This window comes from Mustela nivalis (assembly GCF_964662115.1).
Source record: "Mustela nivalis genome assembly, chromosome: 4".
Classification (NCBI taxonomy): Eukaryota; Metazoa; Chordata; class Mammalia; order Carnivora; family Mustelidae; genus Mustela; species Mustela nivalis.
Window position 1 is genome coordinate 99,846,884 of NC_139023.1, and position 19,852 is coordinate 99,866,735.

Here is a 19,852-nt window from a genome sequence, read left to right on the forward strand (position 1 = left end):
TCATGACCTGAGCTGAAGGCAGCTGCTTAACCTACTGAGCCACCCATTCATCCTGGCAGTAATTGTTTTTGTGTCTTTTCCCTGATTCTGACACGTTTCTGGTCCCAGGCCCCTTTCCAGCTCATGTGAATTCTTCTGCCTGCAATCCTAGTAAGAGACTCGGGCATGGATGTGCAGGTCGGCCAGGAGCACCTGATCTCAAAACTCGTGAACAGGAAGCTGAGGAAGGTGGAGGGGTGAAAGGCACGCTCACAGGGCAGAGCAGATTCAAGGTGAAAGGTGAAGGTTTCAGATGGATGGTGTCAGGAGACACCCAGATGTAAGTGTAAGGAGGAAGGTGGTAACGGGAGTCTACAAAATGGGAGGGGTCTACCCACTGGGAGGGCATCTATCCGTGGATACCACTAAATGAAAGCTGGAATTAGACCCTTTACAGATGACATCTGTTCACAAATTGTATGCACTGGACAATATGGCGAGACTATCCAAAGAAAAATCATGCTGCACAGGCTCACTCTCTGACACCAGGCACACATACACACCCCTAGAATATGAAAACACAGAGAAGAGGAGGAACCATCCCATCCTGGGATGACAGGAGGAGAGCAGGAGTTAGGGAGTCTTCCCAGAAGACACAGCCTTTCAGTTCGCTCTTACAGCGTGAGCAGCAGAAGCAAAGACAAGGTTGTCTGGGGACAGAAGGCAACAGTAACAAATAAGGAAGTATAAGAAGGGAGGCCAGAGAGCCCCGTATCACCAAAAGATATACTAAATCCAGGAATCCACAGACTACTTATTTTGCCTGAAGTTTAAAAATAATTGCTGTTCTTTTCCTCAAAATTAGGCTCTTTGAGGGCAGGGAACACGTCTTACTGAGCTGCACCACAATGCTTCTAGAGAGAAGGTTCCCATATTTCAAGTTAGCATTTATACTTCTTCAGTTCTAGTACTGATTAGTCAAATGAGGAAAACACTGTGCTCTATAATTTTACAGAACTTTGGTCCTTAAATGTCATTTATATTTGTGACATGATTTGGTTGAAGAGGCCATCATGAGTCACACATTTCGGTGAACTGACCCAGACCACGCATGTGAGTGGCCACCCCATGGTCATCCCCACAAAGCTATCTGAACCCCCGCTGTAAGAAAAAAGGGCCACTGCACTGAAAGGAAAGAAATTACCCAGGGATGACTTCACTGCTCTCACCTTTTCATTGGCCATTGAATGGTACCACCAAAACAGCCGTGTTGTAATGTAATAAGCAACGATCACATCAACAGTATAGTGTTCATGAGCTACAAGGATGCAGATGATCCCAGCAGCGCTCAGCAGCCAGCAGATTAAATGATACCACCAGAAGTGACGAGGCGAATCTAGATGGTAGAAAAGGCATAGCGTTAATGGGATTCCCAGAGATGAATTGAACGATTACTGATTACCATCTATGCTAATGACTTTAAGTAGAATAATCTAAGGTCAGGAAGTCAGCAGGAGAAGGAAACAGATTAACCCCCCAGACAGTCACTGTCAACCCCTCAGGATTTACAGAGACAGGGAGGGAGCAGGAGCAAGACCCCTGGTGGCAGGTGAAACAGTCATTCACTGGGGAACAGTCCTTCTCTAGACATCCTAGACCTTGTCCACTGCTAAGCCATTCAATAAGGAAGAGAGCAGAGTTGTTTATTAGGGTGGTTGGAACTGGCTCATACCGGCTCATGGGAAGAAAAGCAGTAGGGGTCAAAAGCAAGGGTAGCTGTCAAGGAAAATATGGAGGAAAATGAGAAAGCAAGTGTCATTTCAGGTTGAACAGAAACTTACTCTGATTTCTCCAGAGGGAGAAAAACAGCATTCGGCTAGCAATATTTTGCTTCTCAGCAGTTTTATACTGTTACTGCTAATAGCAACTATAAACGTTCCCTATATAAAGCTTAGGATCCTGGCTCATTCACTTGTGGATTTTAGCCTTCCTAGTGAGTCCACTAAGAAGGTCATCCTATTGATCGACTGTAAGAGAGAACCAGAGCACGCATCAGGTGAGACAGGATCGGGCCCACAGCTTGCCCCCACAGGTGCCAAGGCCACACAGGTGGAGACGCAACCTCTGGTTCATTGCCAATATCTTTCTCTTTTCTTTAACAGTGGTTTCTTTTATTTCATTTTATTTTAAAGATTTTATTTATTTATTTGACAGAGAGAGACACAGAGAGAGAGGGGAACACAAGCAGGGGGAGTGGGAAAGGGAAAAGCAGGCTTCCTGCTGAGCAGGAAGCCCATGTGGGGCTCAATCCCAGGACCCTGGCATCATGACCTGAGTCAAAGGCAGAGGCTTAACGACGGAACCACCCAGGCATCACCCCCCCCCCTTTTTTTTCTATTTTAAAGCCTTATTGGCTCACAATGTTAATACTCTCACAAACAGATTCATTTCCTATTTACCCGTGTCTCTATTCACAGTGACATTTATTTCTAAGTGCAGAACTATGGTCGAAGACCAAGAGGGTCCATTTCCAGGAGTTCAGAGGAAATACCAAATCAGGTATCATTCAAATGAAAAACAATTTTGGTCCCAAGTGGGACAGAAAGATAATAAGCCTGTATTTGCAACTGGAAGACTGATTTTTCCATTTTGAAGGCGTTTCTTATTCCTTCTCAGTTGGTTCATCCTGCCTCTAAGTTCTAGCACATAACCGACAGACTCCTAGAGTTTTAAAGCTGGAAGAGGCCTTACTCTTTATGGCCCCAGGTGGCCAGATCCAGGCCCCACAACTGTTCTGTTAGGCAGAGAATACTCAAAATGGAGCCACTATTTAGAAATCTGGAGCCTTCCCTAACTGTGCCTTCTTTAGAATTCCCAACTCCACCCCTTCCCCAAGGTCTCCCACCCACCCAGCTTCCTCTGCTGATAGGTCACCTGGTACTTACTGCCTTAGAACTGGGAACTGACTGGGCAAGCCAGGACCATTTTGCCTTTGTTGATCCTCAAGAAGCAAAGATGAAGCAGACAAGGAGTGAAGGGGTGGGCTGAACGGTCATTTTACTGCTTGTGGAATTAAGAACGAAGTTTCAGGAAGGGCTGGAAACACTACTGCTGCTCTTCCTCAGAAATGTGTTCCCAGTTATGCAGTCACATTGGGACCACGGCTCACTAACTGAGCACATTGGCTGACCCGAAGAAAAGATTTAGTATAAATTATCTTGAAATAGAAATGGGAAAATGGTAACCCCTTTCTGCTTTCCCATTCTTACAAAGGAAGAACACAGAGCTGAAATATAGTGATACAAATATTAATCCACTTGTCTGTGTGGGATCCTAGCCCTAGCTGTCATTGAATAATCATATACAGACAATGGGTTTTCTGTAGTAGTAAGGTTAAAAAAAAAAGAAGAAAGAAAAGAAAAATTTCCCCCTTTCCTAGCAAGACATTTTGTTCTAACCACTAGGGCTGACTTCTTCAGGCTAATTTTATAAGGAACCCAGGCCCCAGTGATAATATTTACATAACTGTGGAAAGCCCACAAAAATGGTCCTGGGTTCCAGGTTTTCATCTATTCTCTTGACGCCATTCAAAATCTACTCATGACAACCAAGCAAACAAGGAAAGAGACCAAACAGATCAAAAGGCGGGGCAACAAAAAACATAGGAAAGATGCATCGAATTCTAGAAGCAGACTGCTCAAAGAAGCCACTGGGAGCACTGCTTACTCCGAACGACAACACATGGTATCATTTAGAAGGTGATGGTTTTTCCTAATTGCACAGGAAACAAGCACACACATGGAATGCTCTGTTCATCGGCAGAATCCACTCTAGAGCCAGGTTTGTATTAAGCATCACAGATCTGCCATTTCATTTCTCACCAAAAATTAGAAAAAGCAGAACGTAATTCCTTCACAGCTGTCTGTAAACTTACACAAGTTTTAAAAACCTCAAGCCAACATCATGCCAGGGAAAGAAAATCTCTCTACACACTGCATTGCTATTGCTCTAAAGTAAAAGAAAGATCATCAGCAAGAGACCCAGACAATTCCTTAGCAATTTTAAAAGCTCAGACAACTTGGGTTCCCCAATATTCTAAACAGAGTCAAGAAACTAACAGCACAACCTCTGGGGTCAGCCTGGTTGAGTTGGAACATCCCGTCCTCCAGTTACCAACTGGGGACCGTGGGAAGTCCTTCTCTTGATGTTTAAGTTCTCCTCTGAAAAATGGGGAAACAGGGCTTCTCTCTTGGGGTGGCTGCAGGGGTGAGTGAGTTACTTTGCATCCAGGACTTAGAATAGTGCCTGGCGCAGAGTATTAGGTTTCTTTGCTATTGCTGACAACAGCCCTTGGTCTTTGGTTATTTTATACAATTGGTCCTCGGTCTTCTGGGGTGGTTCTCTTCGTTACTTTGAACTCACAAGGGCTTTGCTCCAACACAAAATTCTTCCCCATCCTCAGCCTCATCTTCTTCTGCAAGTTTCCTATGATTTTCAGATTAGAGAGAACCTTCTACAACTCCAAAACACCTCTGCACTGGCAAATAATGGATCTTACATACCGCTGGAACTTTTTCCAACAAAAGTTAGAGTTAGAATCATAAATGACACAGATCACTCTATTAGCTCATCAGAACCAGTAACCAGGACTTAGACATGTAGTGACTAACACTTAAGGAAGAGACAACCCCCTGATTTTGGTGCAGAAACAGACTCAAGTTTCTTCCCATTACCACCTCCCACAGCGTGAGGGTGAAGGCAGAAATAAGGGGAAAGTTCCAGAATGCCCTCTGCCATAAAACAGATGTGACGGATGCTGTGCACTTAACATGCTACTCTCTGTACCCCAAGTGGGCGTGTGGCATTTACAAAGGAAACAACTCAGAAGCTACACAATTCTTACCAAAAAAAGACTTCAGTTTATCTACTGTAAAGAACCTCAGTTCTTTGTCATAATACTCTCAAAACAGAACTTAAACCTAAAAAAACCCCAGGAAACCTAAAGGACAAGAACTCCTTTCTAGCGGCTCCTGGGTGGCTCAGTGGGTTAAGCCTCTCCCTATGGCTCAGGGTCCTGGGATCGAGCCCTGCATCGGGCTCTCTGCTCAGCAGGGAGCCTGCTTCCCCCCACCCCCGTCTGTCTGCTGCTCTGCCTACTTGTGATCTCTCTCTCTCTGTCAAATAAATAAAAAAACCTAACCCCCCCCCCCCCCAAAATAACTTCCTTCTTCACCACTAACAGATAAACTCTGACTCCACACTGCCACTGGGCGAGGCTGAACCTGTTTGGATTAATGACAGGCCAAGAGAGAGTGGAAGCAGGACAAAAAATGGGGAAGCATCCTTCTGCTGGTCTTTGCCAGAAGACTTCCTTACAATGCTGCGTAAGTGAAGAAAGTTGAGATAAAGCTCTAAGAAACACTGGAGAGGGTCCTGAAACTAAAGGGGAAGGTTAACCTGACCAGTGTTGCAAGGAAAAAGTATCACTCACTTTGAAAGGGCTTTGAGATAATGGGTCTAATTAAATCAAGCATCAGAAATCGACAACAAGGGGATCTGCCTGGTGACTAAAATACAGAGGCCACAATGAAGGAGACCTTATATCAGCCCTGAAAGCTGACAGTATACACAAGGATTTTGTAGAATAGGAATTAAGTGTATTATTATGGAAAGACACTTTACATTCTTATCTACACTGTTGTTTTGTACAAAGAAATGATCAATACTAGCAAAATGTTCCTTAAAGATGCCTACTAAATCAGGACACCTGGGTGGCTCAGTGGGTCAAAGCCTCTGCCTTCAGCTCGGGTCATGATCCCAGGGTGCTGGAATCGAGCCCCGCATCAGGCTCTCTGCTCAGTGGAGAACCTGCTTCCCTTCCTCTCTCTGTCTGCCTCTCTGCCTACTTGTGTCAAATAATAAATAAATAAATAAATAAATATTCTTCTTGGGAGAAGGGGGTGGGATTATGGACATTGGGGCGGGTATGTGCTTTGGTGAGTGCTGTGAAGTGTGTAAACCTGGTGGTTCACAGACCTGTACCCCTGGGGATAAAAATATATGTTTATAAAAAATAAAAAATTTAAAAAAAATTAAAAAATAAATAAATAAACAAATAAATAAGTCTGTCAAATAAATAAACAAATAAAAAAAAAGATGCCTACTAAATCATAGAACTCAGCTGGAAAATGGTGACACTGGAATGGGACAAGAAAACATCTAAAAAGGGGGAAAACATTAAATTATTTGTAATGATGGAACGGACGTTCCATACAATGGAATTTTCACTCGTAAGTCATTTACATTTCCAGTGCACTGATTCTTTTTGTAATAAGCCCAATACTTTTTCTTAGTTGCAACATTATAATAACTTTTCATACTTTGAGAAGATGAGGGAGAGAGACATTGTGGCGGCATGCTAAATGTTAGAGAATCCAGGTTTTAAGCCTCCAGTGTCCAAATCACATAGGGCTAGTTGAAATGATTTAAATAAGCACATACACACAGGTGCATACGTGTCTCTTTCATAGCTAGCCATCCTAATGGAACAAGGGTTCCCATCAGTTTCCAGGCTTTGGGATCCCTCCCACGACAGCAGTCAACAGAGTGGGAAGGAGTTAGTACTCACATTCTTTGATGAACAAATAAGTAAGTGTCAGCATAACGGTGTGACCGCTGAAGAGGAAGTCTCCGCACAAGATATGGGATCCAGTTATGGACAGCCCACCACCGGAAATCAATCGTAGAATTCGTTGTATTTTTGCCTGCGAGTCTCCATTGAGCTGAAAGACACAAGATCAGGAAGAAAATTTACGAGCCAGCAAAATCACACTTCAACCTAATTTGTGTGATACTTAGAAAAAAAGGTTGTGCTTTTTTCCCTTTTAACTTAAAAAGTCAAAAAGCAGCCAAGGGGGAAGATCCTCAAATTCAGTTTTATTTGTTGTACTGGCGAGTTTTAGTGACACGTTTTCAATTATTCAGTATGTTACTAATAATATGTTTCGGTGGTGGTGTGTCCTTGGGCAAAGCTTTTAAAAATATTAATAACCAATGACTTCACCACAGCTATGCACTAAAAAGATCAAAGCTACTTTCTGTCCTCTTTGTAGGGGGAAGTCAGGGTTTTGGATGGTTAATATTTGATTCAGCTGAATACCACATTACTAATATTCTAAAGTGTGTTTGGGGGCCTTGTGTTAAGTGGGCAGCCTAAAGTGTGCATAGAGCTGTATTAATATCTGATCAAGACATTTACAGTTAAGAAGGGGAGCTGCAACACATTACATAATTCAAATAGGTTTGCAAATGGTGCATTAGAGATGTATTGGCAGCTTTAAAAGTGAGTAGCTTTGGTCAGGAAAAACATCCCCTAAGGAAATAATCTGTTGTTGCAGAGGGTCAGAGGAGCGCTCGGGTGGACAGTGGTGCAGAAGCCCCTAGAAGCCACCATGATGACACAGGAAAGAATGATGGGCTAGGACAGGAGTTTGACCCAATAGCCAAAAGTTTATCTCCCATTAAAACTGAAGCATATATGACGGAGTAGGAGATGAAGTGGGTCAAAATGGTAGGCATGGAAAACTGGAATACTGAAATGCTTGGGAGCCAGAAAGAAGGTTTCAGATCAATCTACTATCAGGTGAGCAGGTGTAGAAAATCAAAGAATAATCCTCAGAAATATATTCGGGTAACAGTACACATGAAAAGAGAAATACAGAAAGACCACTAATAACTAGTCATTGGGGACCTAAGGGGCCAGTTCTAGGACATGCTACCTTTTATACTCATTGATGACCCTTTAGGCAACTGGCCCCTGAAGCATGGCCAGTCCAGCCTTGGTGGTGGTTTAACAGGTGCTGAAAACAGGCAGAAGCTCAAGGAGATACAAGGGAGTGAAGGAAGGTAGATGCCTACGGGTAGATGGGAGGAGGGTCCGAGAGTAGAGAAATTCAGGTAGCCTCTAAGGCAACTGGAAAACCATCCTATCCAGCAGGACAGGAATCGGGGCAGGATTCCCTGCCGAAAACATCACTCCTGGGGACCCTAGAACCTTCCTGATTAAAAAAAAAAATCATATGGATCTGGAAAGCTTTCTGGTATTCAGATGACCCACATAAAAAGGCAAACACACTGTGATTGGTTGATAGCTGAGAATAAGGCTCTGCAAGAGAAAATGCCGTAAACCAGGATTAGATGGTAAGGTGAGAGGTGACTTTTTTCAAAAGTTTGCTTAGGCCTAGCACAGGTGGCAAAACCAGAACATAGATATTTTATCAAGACTTCATAGTCCTTGGGGTGTCCGGGTTGCTCAAACTGCTAAGCAGCTATTAAGCTCAGGTCATGATCCCAGGATTCTGGGATCAAATCCCACATCTGGCTCCCTGTCAGTGGGGAGCCTGCTTCTCCCTCTCCCTCTGTTGATCCCCTCTGCTCTGGCTCTCTCTCTCTCTAATGGATAAATAAAACCTTAAAAAAAAAAAGAAAAAAAGAAAAGACTTGAGAGTCCTTAAACCAACATGCCAGGGAGCAGGTGATCCTGCCTTGAAAAGATAGGATCTGGAAGGCAGCAGAGGATCCCCACGCGGGGAAGGGAAGCACTGCTGATGGAGTGGCAGGACCCCCTCCAGGTGAACCTCAGGGTGGTGCACTGCAAACTACATGACATAATGTGACACGCCTTGAGGTGGAAGACAGACTCCAGCTCGAGCTTTATCGGATCAGTCACAGTCCTTCAGGAACTTCTCATCACGTGGTTGATACAAACAACCGTTAACAGAGATCAAATTAAAAAGTACACATGCTACCCAACCCCTGTGTTCCCAGTTTATTTTTTTATTTTATTTTTTTTTAAAAGATTTTATTTATTCATTTGACAGAGAGAGAGATCACAAGTAGGCAGAGAGGCAGGCAGAGAGAGAAAGAGAGGAGGAAGCAGGCTCCCTGCTGAGCAGAGAGCCCAATGCAGGACTTGATCCCAGGACCCTGAGATCATGACCTGAGCCGAAGGCAGCGGCTTAACCCACTGAGCCACCCAGGCGCCCCTGTGTTCCCAGTTTAAAAGGACACATTCTTCTTCATTTCAAAACTCTAACATATTTTTTTTTTAATCTGCTCACCTATCCCAACTCAGTATTCTAATTCTCTAAGGGCAGAAACACTAAAGCCATCAGTCCCTTGACCCCAGATTAGATAGACCCAAAGGTCTCAGAAGACCAGGGGCTGAACTATTGCCACACATGGTCTCCCCTCTTCCTTTCAGCAGCGAGGGTGAATGAAGATGTCTGAGAGCCCTGGATTCATTATGCCTTTACAGAACAGATGAAGCATGCTCTCTTCTTGCTCTGTCTTTTCGCAGTTCATAATTCCTCGATCCTGTCATTGCTATCCTAGATGTCCATTTGTGCTCCGCTAAATAATACCTCAAGAAAGTGGGCGTGAAGAGGTAGAAAGAAAACTGGGGAGAGTGGAGGAGGCTAATGGTGAGAGTTGGGGTTAATGGGTTTTTTTTTTTTTCCCTAATTCTGTTTTGGTTCACTGGGACCGCATCACTCACCACTTAAGACTCTAGTTCTTACAAATTTCCTCATTTTCTCAGACACCATTCCACGCCCTGACTGGGTACGAACAGAAGACGTAGATGACTTAAGAGGACAGGCATTGTCGATCACAAGCACCCAGAGCAGACAGAGCTCGGTACTCTAAAGGGTTCCTGGATCTGTCCCTGCTGCACACCATGCCCCACAACAAAGTACAAGAGAGCCCAGACTGGCTGGTGCCAACCAGAAAACTCACTCTGCATTGTCCCTTTAGTTCAGAAGAACAGTCCTCTGGGCACCTATGGCCAGGAAAGCTTTCTCAGGGAAGGGACTAGAGCTATCCCAGCCCAGCATTCTTGCCTGTGGCAAAATGGGTCGGAAAGGCTCCATCATTTCATGCAAATCCTAATAATGGGGCCAAAATGTATTCACATACACTTCTCCGAACACAGGTTTTTGTGACTGCAACCCAAAACTCGGACTGGTGGGCTGACAGCATCTGTAAGCAAAAGCCTGAAAGGGAGCCCCAGGCAAAGATAAGGGAGAAGGCGGGGGGGGGGGGGGGGAGCCAAAGACCGAGAGGGCTTCCCCAATCTTGTGAAATCACATGTGGGGACTGTATCCACCGAGGAACAAGCTGTTTTAAGCAGTGAGGACGATGTTTGACAACCCCCCCCAACCCCCATCACCGCGAGTGGTATCCAGACACGCGGTCCCGTCATCGCTCACAGGCTCAGAGGGCAGTCCACTGAGTCAGCAACAGAGGAGGCAGGTAGATGACCTAGGCGCCTCGGAACTGCAGAAATCTGAGCCCTCAAGGCCTGTGGCTGGCCCACATTTAGAAAGCAATCCTGACTTCTGCCCTGTACCACCGCATCACCTCTAGTCGAAGTGATCTGCATGTCCGTTGTTACTGAACCCTTACTCAAGCACCCACAGCCAGCCTGCTTATGCAGCAGCAAGAGGTCTTGACAACGGAATGTGGGGGCGGACTAGTCTGGAGGCCACCAGGGCTTCCACTGGGAGTATTTGTAGCTCGGTTAGCCAGTCATACGTGTACTGATGTGGCTTCTGAAAATTGCAACTCTTCCAGGGAGGGTGACCTTTAATTTGCTTTCTTTCTGTAATCACAGCAATTCATCTCTGCAAACCTCACCCATTACTGGGATGGGCTTGCCTTCTTTTTTGTGCTCGCTTCTTCATTTAACGCATAGCAATAACCCCTTTCGGAGTGTTTATTATGTTTCTGAACTTCTCCCATGCCTTAAATTAGTTTCACTAAAAATCGGCCAATGTTTAAATTCAATATGTACACTGTTTTAATTACAGATACTTTCTGCTTTTATGGCTTTGGAAAATTATAGCTTCTCTAAACCACACCTATATTTGGTGAGGGAGACTGTGGACTTCTTAGAACAACTCTATTTTTCCTTCCACCTTGGACATCTGCTTAGTGTTCAGTAAAATATGATGTTGGATTTCACTCCCTTGTCCAGAAATCACATGATTTGTAAGTTTCCATTTTTTTTATAAGCCAGGGCACCCTGGGGTCTAAGATGATTAACATTTCTCTAAAATGTTCTCTAAGATGACTCTACCTGGAGAGACGGTAAATCCTGCTCAAGACAGTTGCAGTATTCATTCCCAAGTGTGTCCCAGCAAAAGGCCACTCTGTCTTTCCATGTGTTAAAAACTTTGGGGTCTTCCTTGGCTTCTGTTACACTCATATCTGACTATTAGCACATCCTGTTGGTCTTACCTTCCAAATGCATCCTGAATCGAAGGACTTCTCTTCACTTCAGTGGGCCACAAAGGGCCTAGGGGATCCACAGACTGGGCCACCTCCACCTTTCCCACCTCCACTCAGCCACATGGGCCCCCTGCCATCTCTTGAGTCCGCTGTGACCTGGGGTGTCACCCAACCACATGGCTCACTTTGCCATGTTGTGTCTTGCCCCAAGGCTTTCTTACTACAGAAGCCTTTCTGATCTGGCTACCCGCAGCGTCCCAATTACCCTGGCTTACCTTTTCTGTTTTTCATCTGATAGTGCCTGACTTATCATCACGTTACAAGGGGTGCCTTTGGTTTTTGGCTGCCATCCCTCAACAGAATATAAACTCTCAAAGAAGAACGACTTTGCTTTGGTCACTGCTGTGGCTAGAGTGCCCGGCCTGGTACACGGCAGCAGCTTTAACACTTGCAGAATGAAGATGTGCGTGAATGAGTCAATGGGAAGGCCAAAAAGCAGAGTTGAACACCCTGCCGTAACTTTTAGTTAGCAGCAAGTGAATTTCTAATGCACAAAGATACAGGTCTTGTGAACATCCTGGAATGTCTTCCCTCCAACTCCAAAGAGAAACAAGAAATGGACCAGACTGGAGTGACCGGCTCTATGAGTATCTAAAAGAACCTGCCACAGAGCGAGCAGGTGTTCAGCAAGTGTTCTCTTCATCCTCTCTCTGGACGAACTCCGAGGCGCTTACCTTTGGGGCACACTGGAAATGCACTCCGGGCACAGGGAGAGTGGTGACGTACATTGTAATACAGCGATACAGGTATAAAGTCCCAATGATAAAAAAGAATCTGCGTCCCACAATTGACCTGAAGGAAGAACAGGGACAGGGAGAGGCAAGTTGACTCGTGGTTTCTGCTCGGAGTGCAACACAAAACGACGTTTAAGAGAATACAGAATTACTACAGAGTGGGCACGAGCAGACCCACTTCAGAGCTCACACACAGGCTTACGTGGGAACGGCCCACCCACCATTCCAGAAATGAAGGTTCACTTATTGGAAAAAAATCTGGGAGGGTTAGGACCCAAAAGGAATGTCTGTGCGGAGTGGGGAAGGTATAGCAGATGAAAGTTCTAGACAACCACCTCTCCTAAAAAAAAGTGCTCTTCACCAGAGAATTCAATGAACTGGTCTATGTTTTCCGTCAACATACTGCATGAATAAAACCTTCTCTTGAGAATGTATCAAAGGTATAAATGAGCCACGGTTGCAGAGGAATTCAGTAATGAGCTAAGGTGATATTACATAATTGGACACACAGGGAAATGGGGCAACTAATTTAACCTGAGTTATATAAGCAAGGTTTATTTGGAGACCATCCAAAAGTATTTTCACAGTTTGGGCACGAACTATTCTGTCTGGGATTATATAGACCTTCAGAGGACTAGATTCTGAAACTGTCCGAAGTACCCTTGTGGGCATTTAACGGTGAGCTCTAGGCTGATCTGTTTACCTTGAGCTTACTCCACCTGGATCAAAAAAAGCAAAAAAAAAAAAAATCCCACAAGTACTTTCACACTTTCTATTTTTTGGTGGAGACCGTGGTCTTAGAGTAACATTAGCACCTGTCCAGTACCCCTTAGTCCTCACTCCGAGGCAATGGTTCCTGGAGGTCTGACTTTGTGCACACATAGGCTCCTCTACCTGTTGGAGCCATGGCCCCATGGGTTATCTGAATGGGCTTTGAGGGTTCTGAGTGTCCTTATGTCCAGCTGAAGATGACAGCTTGTTTTCTGCTGTGTAATTAGGGGTGGGTCTATAAAGTCTGGGTTCTGGGGAGTCAGAGATGGGGGGCCCTGAAAGCTCCTGGAATTGGTAGCTGTAACTTTCCTAGCACATAAACTATATTCCTACAGGTCTCACATTTTCATAGTCTCACACTTTCAAAACTAATACCAATCAAAGACTTCTGGAAAACTAGGTGGTTTCAGGCATGTGGCATATTTTTAGTTTTCTCCAAGACTGTGGTCTGATGTGGATCAAAGTCTAAATTCAGGTAACTGCAGGGACTTCTAGTTTACAGAATTATGTATGAATCTAATTTTAGTTGCTTGTTTCCAGTAGCTATTTTCAGAATATTCCAGGGTTTCTGGGGTCAAAATATAGAGTAGAAGACTATCTAGACTACTAAATGAGGGGCACCTAGGTGGCTCAGTTGATTAAGTGTCTGCCTTTAGCTCAGGTCACGATCTTGGGGTCCTGGGATCGAGCCCCATGTTGAGCTCCCTGCTTAATGGGGAGTCTGATTCTCCCTTTCCCTCTTTTGTGCACTCTTATACACTCTTCCGCTCTCAAATAAATAAAAATCTTTAAAAAAAATAGACTAATAGTGTGCCTGAGTGGCTCAGTGGGTTAAAGCCTCTGCCTTCAGCTCAGGTCATGATTCCAGGTTCCTGGGATCGAGTCCCACATCGGGCTCTCTGCTTAGTGGGGAGCCTGCTTCCCCCTCCCTCTCTCGCTGCTTGTGATCTCTCTATCAAATAAATAAATAAAATCTTTAAAAAAAAGACTATTAGGCCTTTTGTATAAGGCCATTTCTTTCAAAGGCTTGCTATATGAACTCTGCCTTTTCTAATACTGAAAAGGAAAGGGTGATAATCAGGACCAAGTCTCTCCATTTGGTTAAGTGAAAAACAATTCACCCTTTGCTTCAACCTCAGGCCCAAAAAGAGTGTTGAACTGTGTGCTCCGTGCTGTTAGACAAGGTGAAGTAATAAGCAGGAATTATTATGAGTCAATTATATTCATTCCAGCATTCTGAGTTCAGCTGTATTCAGAACTGAAAATTAATTTAGAAGGTAAAATGTGCACTCTGAAGCCTTATTTAGAAAAATAACTACTGCTAATGATTTTTTTATAAGGTGCTTTTATAAGAGAGAGCAAGTCGGATTTCTTACTCAGCTAGGATGTTCAAAGCAAGTTATAAAAATCATTCTATTAGTTACTGAAATGATACAATTCTACCTCAAAAGCAAAAAAAAAAAAAAAAAAGAAAAAGAAAGAAAGAAAAAAGAAAAGAAAAAGTATGATTTCCCCAACAAGTTTCTGATGACGAATTGTGACCAAAACAGTGGATATCATCACAATGTGTGGCCAGCTATATGACCACAAGTTTGTTTGTTTGGCGGGGAGGGGATGGACAGAGGGAGAGGGAGAATCTCAAGCAGGCTCCACGCCCAGCGCAGAGCCCGACCCAGGACTTGATCTGAAGACCCTGGAATCATGACCTGAGCTGGAATCAACAGCCGGACGCTTAACTGATTGAGCCACCCAGGCGCCCCCACGAGTTTTGACACGGTAAAGCCCAAGGTGCTCATGGAGAGGCAGCTCATAACTTTCTAGATAAAGATTCAAATAAATTGAGACTGTGCTCTGAAGCACAGTAGAAGCCAGCTACTTACCAGACCCTGGAAAAGGTCTCTTTTCATATACATACATACATACATACATACATACATACATATATGCATGCATGTCTATTCATATGTGAATATGAATATATATAGTCATATATATGAATAAAAAGATCTAAATTAAGGGAGAAAGCAAACACCTCTGGCTTAAGCAGACTCTTATTTTCAACAGAAGTGTCAACAGAAAGAGAAACTAGCTAAAGTTCAACAAATCTATTGTTTGCTTTTGGCATAAAGCATACTGCAGCTTAACAACTTTGGCAGCAAAAGGTTCTAGCAAAAGACAGTTGGTAGCTGCCTTTTACTAACACACATGAAAGAAAATGTTTAGGAATGACTTCAGTTTGCGGAACAAGCTTTCCAAACTGCAAACTTGAATTTACGGAACTCTGGACCAAAGAGAGATTGAATTCCACTCTAGAAGCAACAAACAACTGAAATAACAGTAGAGCATGAATTCTCTCTTCTAAACATGATCTTGTGGCACGAATGCAGAAATCCCATTTTGAACAGTATGGACTAAGTTAGTAGACATTACATTTTCAAAAGCCTCTGCGTATGGGCAATGTTTCGATCTAACTTATATTTTAGTGATTTAATTGCTAGCATCTTAGTAGAGAACAAAACATCTGAAGGAGAAATGAGATGGAAAAGGAATTAAGGGGCCTTGTTTTTATGGACTAGCAGTCAGATCTCACAGGGAAGCAAAAATAACCACTTCAGAGCTATGTCCTATTTTTAAGCATCTTTAAAGCAAAAGTGTGTGGCCTTACTCCTTCCTGATTGCCCCTGTTCCAAAACAGGGAGACCGAAACCGGTTAACTAAGAGGTCCTTTGTGGTGCCACAGGGAAGCTGAACAGCACGCTTACTTTAGAAACCTAAAACCCAAACTGCGGGGACCCATGCCTAAATGCAGTTTCTTAAACTCTTGACTCGATTGCCAACAGGCAACAGGCAACAGGAAAGAAATGTAAAATTTGTGAAACTCAGAATGCTATTGACTACAGACCAATCCACTCGTCACATTATGAGTTAACAGAGGAAAGTTCCCAGCCACTCCATTCCCCACCTGTTAAAAGCCTAAAATAACAAAAGCATGATGAAGGGAATGTTGTTCCTTTCTAAGCCTCTTGATTTATCATACAGATCCCACAGCACCAAGGAGCCTGAAACCCTGGATTGCACCTTAAATTTGTCAACTCTGAATCACCAACCACAGTACATCTGGAATGTCCTGATGGTTACCTCTCATACACTGTTGCTCAATAAATGCTTATTTAGGGTGCCTGGGTGGCTCAATGGGTTAAGCCTCTGCCTTCAGCTCAGGTCATGATCTCAGGGTCTGGGATCGAGGCCCGCATCAGGCTCTCTGCTCAGTGGGGAGCCTGTTTCCCTCTCTCTCTCTCTCTGCCTGCCTCTCTGCCTACCTGTGACCTCTCTCTCTCTCTCTCTCAAATAAATAAAATTAAAAAAAAAAATAAATGCTTATTTATTCAACACGGGAGATCCTTCTGTTGCTTCCTGTCATCGAATGGCTGGATAGGACTGAATTTATCAGACAAAACTGAGAAAGACCATTTCAATTACACATCTACCCACTCAAACACACACTTAGGGTAATCCCTCCCCCCCAAATGGGGAAGCCTACTTACTTGTATCTCAGAAACAGCCACTGGGTGATCCATAATCCAAATAATATAATCCCATTTATTTCTGATACAGAAAATGCCCATTTTACCCGATCAATGTAATCAAAAAACTTGTCTGGTAGCGGGGGGCTGAGCTCCTTGGGAGGTACCCTTTCGTGTACAACCGTGATCATGACGGTGGTTAGAACGAGGTTGAAGAGGGCGTACACGAAGGCAATGCCCGTTTTCCACCACTCCAGGGGGAATTTGTTCCTGGATTCAGTGGGCATAGCAATCTGGATATAGTCTGGGTACTTTTTGGTGCCCTTTCGCAACCCATTGGATAAGCTCTTAGGTTTACTGTTGCCATTTTTGTTTTCCTCTTCGGCAGGCTCGGCAGGTCTCGTGTAAGTGTTTGCGGGATCATTGGTTTGATTTTCCATATGTTCTTCAAGTTTTGCTGTCTCTATAATATCCATTGTCCCCCAGTCTTCAGATCAAAAAGGAGATGGGAAAGTTCTTGGTTTTTGTGCAAACTTAACTTTTCTAAATCCTTCTACTTCTGAGATCAACATGAATTCCTATAACTGATTTTGTTTCCTAGCACAAAACGTAGAAGGGAACCATCTGATCACTGTTCCCTCCATGTAGCCGCCTGCAGTCCACTCACCACCTTCGAGAGAGGAAGCCAATTTTCTTTCTCCCAGAGGTGTTACTATCCCACCTGCAAAAAGAAAACAAAAACTATGTTCAGAAACTGCGCTTCTCCAATTGTCAACCATCCAAAACAAAAACATTATTAAAATAAGGAAGTAAATACCAGAGCCATTTGCTTGGGAAATATATTGTCAGAACATGGTTAACATTGTTGAGATGGAGTTTATTTGTAAAATATGGAGTTGTTTTATCTTGGAGTTCTTGTCTCTTTTTGAGCTGATGTCAGTATAAATAAGAACATTTTAATTATCAATTCCTTTAAAATTTCTTTAAATAAAAGTCAGGACCCAACTTTGCAAACCCCTCACCAGACACTATTACTTGTTGCTAACCATGAAGTCATAATAGGCTAGAACCTCTCCAGAGATCACATCACTCTTTCCTAAGGCAGCTGCTTTCCATGAACCTGGAAGAACACAAAACTAGGATGAGTTGCTCATGTGCACTGGATAACACTTATCAACACTTTGTCAAGTCCGTTTTTATTTCCCCCTGAAAAAAACTGGAGCCTTCTCAAGTGACTACTTTTCAAAACAGATTCAAGAGCCACACATTCAAGACACTTAAATGGTATTGCCTCAGTTTATCCTTTGAGAGGTAGAGACAGCCACACACTCTATACTAGGAAAGCTGACAGCCTTCAAAATAATACAGAGAAAAAAGAAAGCGTTAGCTATGTCTCATTGAGGGAACGAACTCTACTTATTCCTCAAAGGGTAAAATCCTACGATTGGCATGGGAAATTAGAAAGGAACAACATTCCGGGACAGCCACCGCAAGATCTACCAGGCAACAGAAACCGACGCCCAGAGGACCCACTCCCGGCACTCACCACCACGACACAGAGGAGGAGAGGGTGTCTTTGGCTCAAGCTTCCCCAGGCTCCACAGAGAGCAAAGATTTTGCAACACAGAGCACCAGCACCAACTCTTTTATACTGAGCGGTAACACAGCCCCAGCTGTTCTCAATTTAGGAAAGCCGTATTTTAGTCCCTGCAGCAGAACCCAGCCACCTGAAGAAGTTTCCAGACCTCATAATTAGTCCCCACCCTGAGTACACTGTGCAACTTAAGCATAATTTTAAAGGCCTCCCTTTCAGGGGAACTTTAGGAAAAAAATAGGGAGGGAGGGTAAAAAAATCAAAGTAAGCCTTTCTTTAATGAAAGAAAAAGGGGAAAAGTTAAAATGGCATACTCAATAACTACGAGCAGTATTTGTTGACAGGATGGACAGCGAACAGAGTGACCACAAGTGTCTATTGTGCCCCTGAACCCCCCCAGAGCTGAGGGAGCAATGGGGTGGCAATTAAAAAGAGCTTAAAAAACACGGCTGACCTGAACTTTCAATCCAAAGAGCTTGTAGTCTAACTGAAGAGACAGAACGCAAGTGACCAAAAAACTACTGGGGAATGATCACTACGTAAAAATGTAGTTTTAGGGGCATCTGGGTGGCACAGCCGGTTAAGCATCCGACTCTTGGTTTCAGCTCAGGTCGTGAACACGGGGTCCTGAGACCGAGCCCCGAGTCCAGTTCCGTACTCAGAGTGGAGTTTGCTTGTGATTCTCCCTCCCTCCTTCCCGCCCTCTCTTCTTCTTTTGTCTCTCAAAGAAATTTTCCAACAAAACAAAACACAAACAAACCAAACGTAGTTTTAGTTGGATCCGTGCTCCCCTGACAGGATGTGTCCACAGAGAAGCACTGCCCTTTTTTGGGGAAGTGAAAGCACGATGAAAGTCGACCTGTGGAGCAATGGAGGGTCACTGGAGGATGGAGATGGGCTAAGAGATTATCTCTGAGAAGCAGACATCACACCTTTCTCTGGTCCCTGTGCAAAGCCACAGACACTAATATGCTAGAGAAGGATGAGAAGGGACCAGTGCTCCTCTTGGGAGACCAGGACTGACAGATATTCTTTGCAGGATCCCAACACAATGTGGTAGGAAGGGTAAGTACAGTGAAGAGGTGCCTCAGTAAGATATTGCAGAAACAAACCTCTGACACCAGGGATTGCCACTTCTAACAGAGATGCCCAAACACTAAGTCAGCCATTGCATCTCTTCGTCAAGTTTAGGCTAATCCACGCAGAGCACCTTACCAAACTCATCAAAATTCCCTCCGACTTTACTACTCCACATCTGCTCCTAGCCTGGTGTTCGTATGCCACAGAAGCTTGAGATTTTTGAAGCCCAGGTCCACTGGGGGACATACTGGCGGTCTTTATAAGGTAGCTACCCAGTTCTAGAACATAGAATGTAGAATTGAAGAAAATCCAATTAGTTACCTGGTTTTTTTTTTTTTCCCCTAAGAGGAAGCACTCAGCCACCCACCTCATGGGACAACTGTGAGGATGACTGAAATAATTAATCATGAAGAGATTTGTGCTCCCGGGAGTAAGAGCACTTCATGAATGCAAAGCCCATTTATCGTCATTAGTAGTAAGATTGATATTTTCCTTGGGATCTCATTAAGAAGACTGAATACACAGAGCACAGTCACCCTGTGTCAACCAATCTTAGGACACAATGATCGTCATCAAGATGACGAGTACTGGGGCGCCTGGGTGGCTCAGTGGGTTAAAGTCTCTGCCTTCAGCTTAGGTCATGATCTCAGGGTCCTGGGATTGAGCCCCGCATCAGGCTCTCTGCTCAGCATGGAGCCTGCCTCTCCCTCTCTGCCTACTTGTGATCTCTGTAAATAGATAAAATCGTAAAAAAAAAAAAAAATGATGAGTACAACATATTCATTCCTATGGTGATCCTTTCCTACCAGTAAGTATCTGGG

General features: G+C 44.0%; 1 protein-coding gene across 7 annotated transcripts in view; it reads right to left on the minus strand.

Moving 5' to 3' along the window:
* SGMS2 (sphingomyelin synthase 2) overlaps positions 1-19,852 on the minus strand; it is a 168,598-nt gene that overhangs the window by 5,241 nt on the left and 143,505 nt on the right. For 5 of the 7 annotated variants that reach the window (XM_082728582.1, XM_082728581.1, XM_082728580.1 and 2 more), the window contains 4 exons: positions 16,379-17,078; positions 12,003-12,120; positions 6,608-6,761; positions 1,209-1,375 (listed from right to left, as the gene is read on the minus strand). In XM_082728582.1, the coding sequence (XP_082584708.1) occupies positions 1,209-1,375; positions 6,608-6,761; positions 12,003-12,120; positions 16,379-16,833 (894 nt within the window). In that variant the 5' untranslated portion in view covers positions 16,834-17,078. Of the gene's footprint in view, positions 1-1,208; positions 1,376-6,607; positions 6,762-12,002; positions 12,121-16,378; positions 17,079-17,174; positions 17,333-19,166; positions 19,271-19,852 lie in introns of those variants that run through there. The other 2 variants (XM_082728583.1, XM_082728586.1) reach the window with 2 other exon arrangements.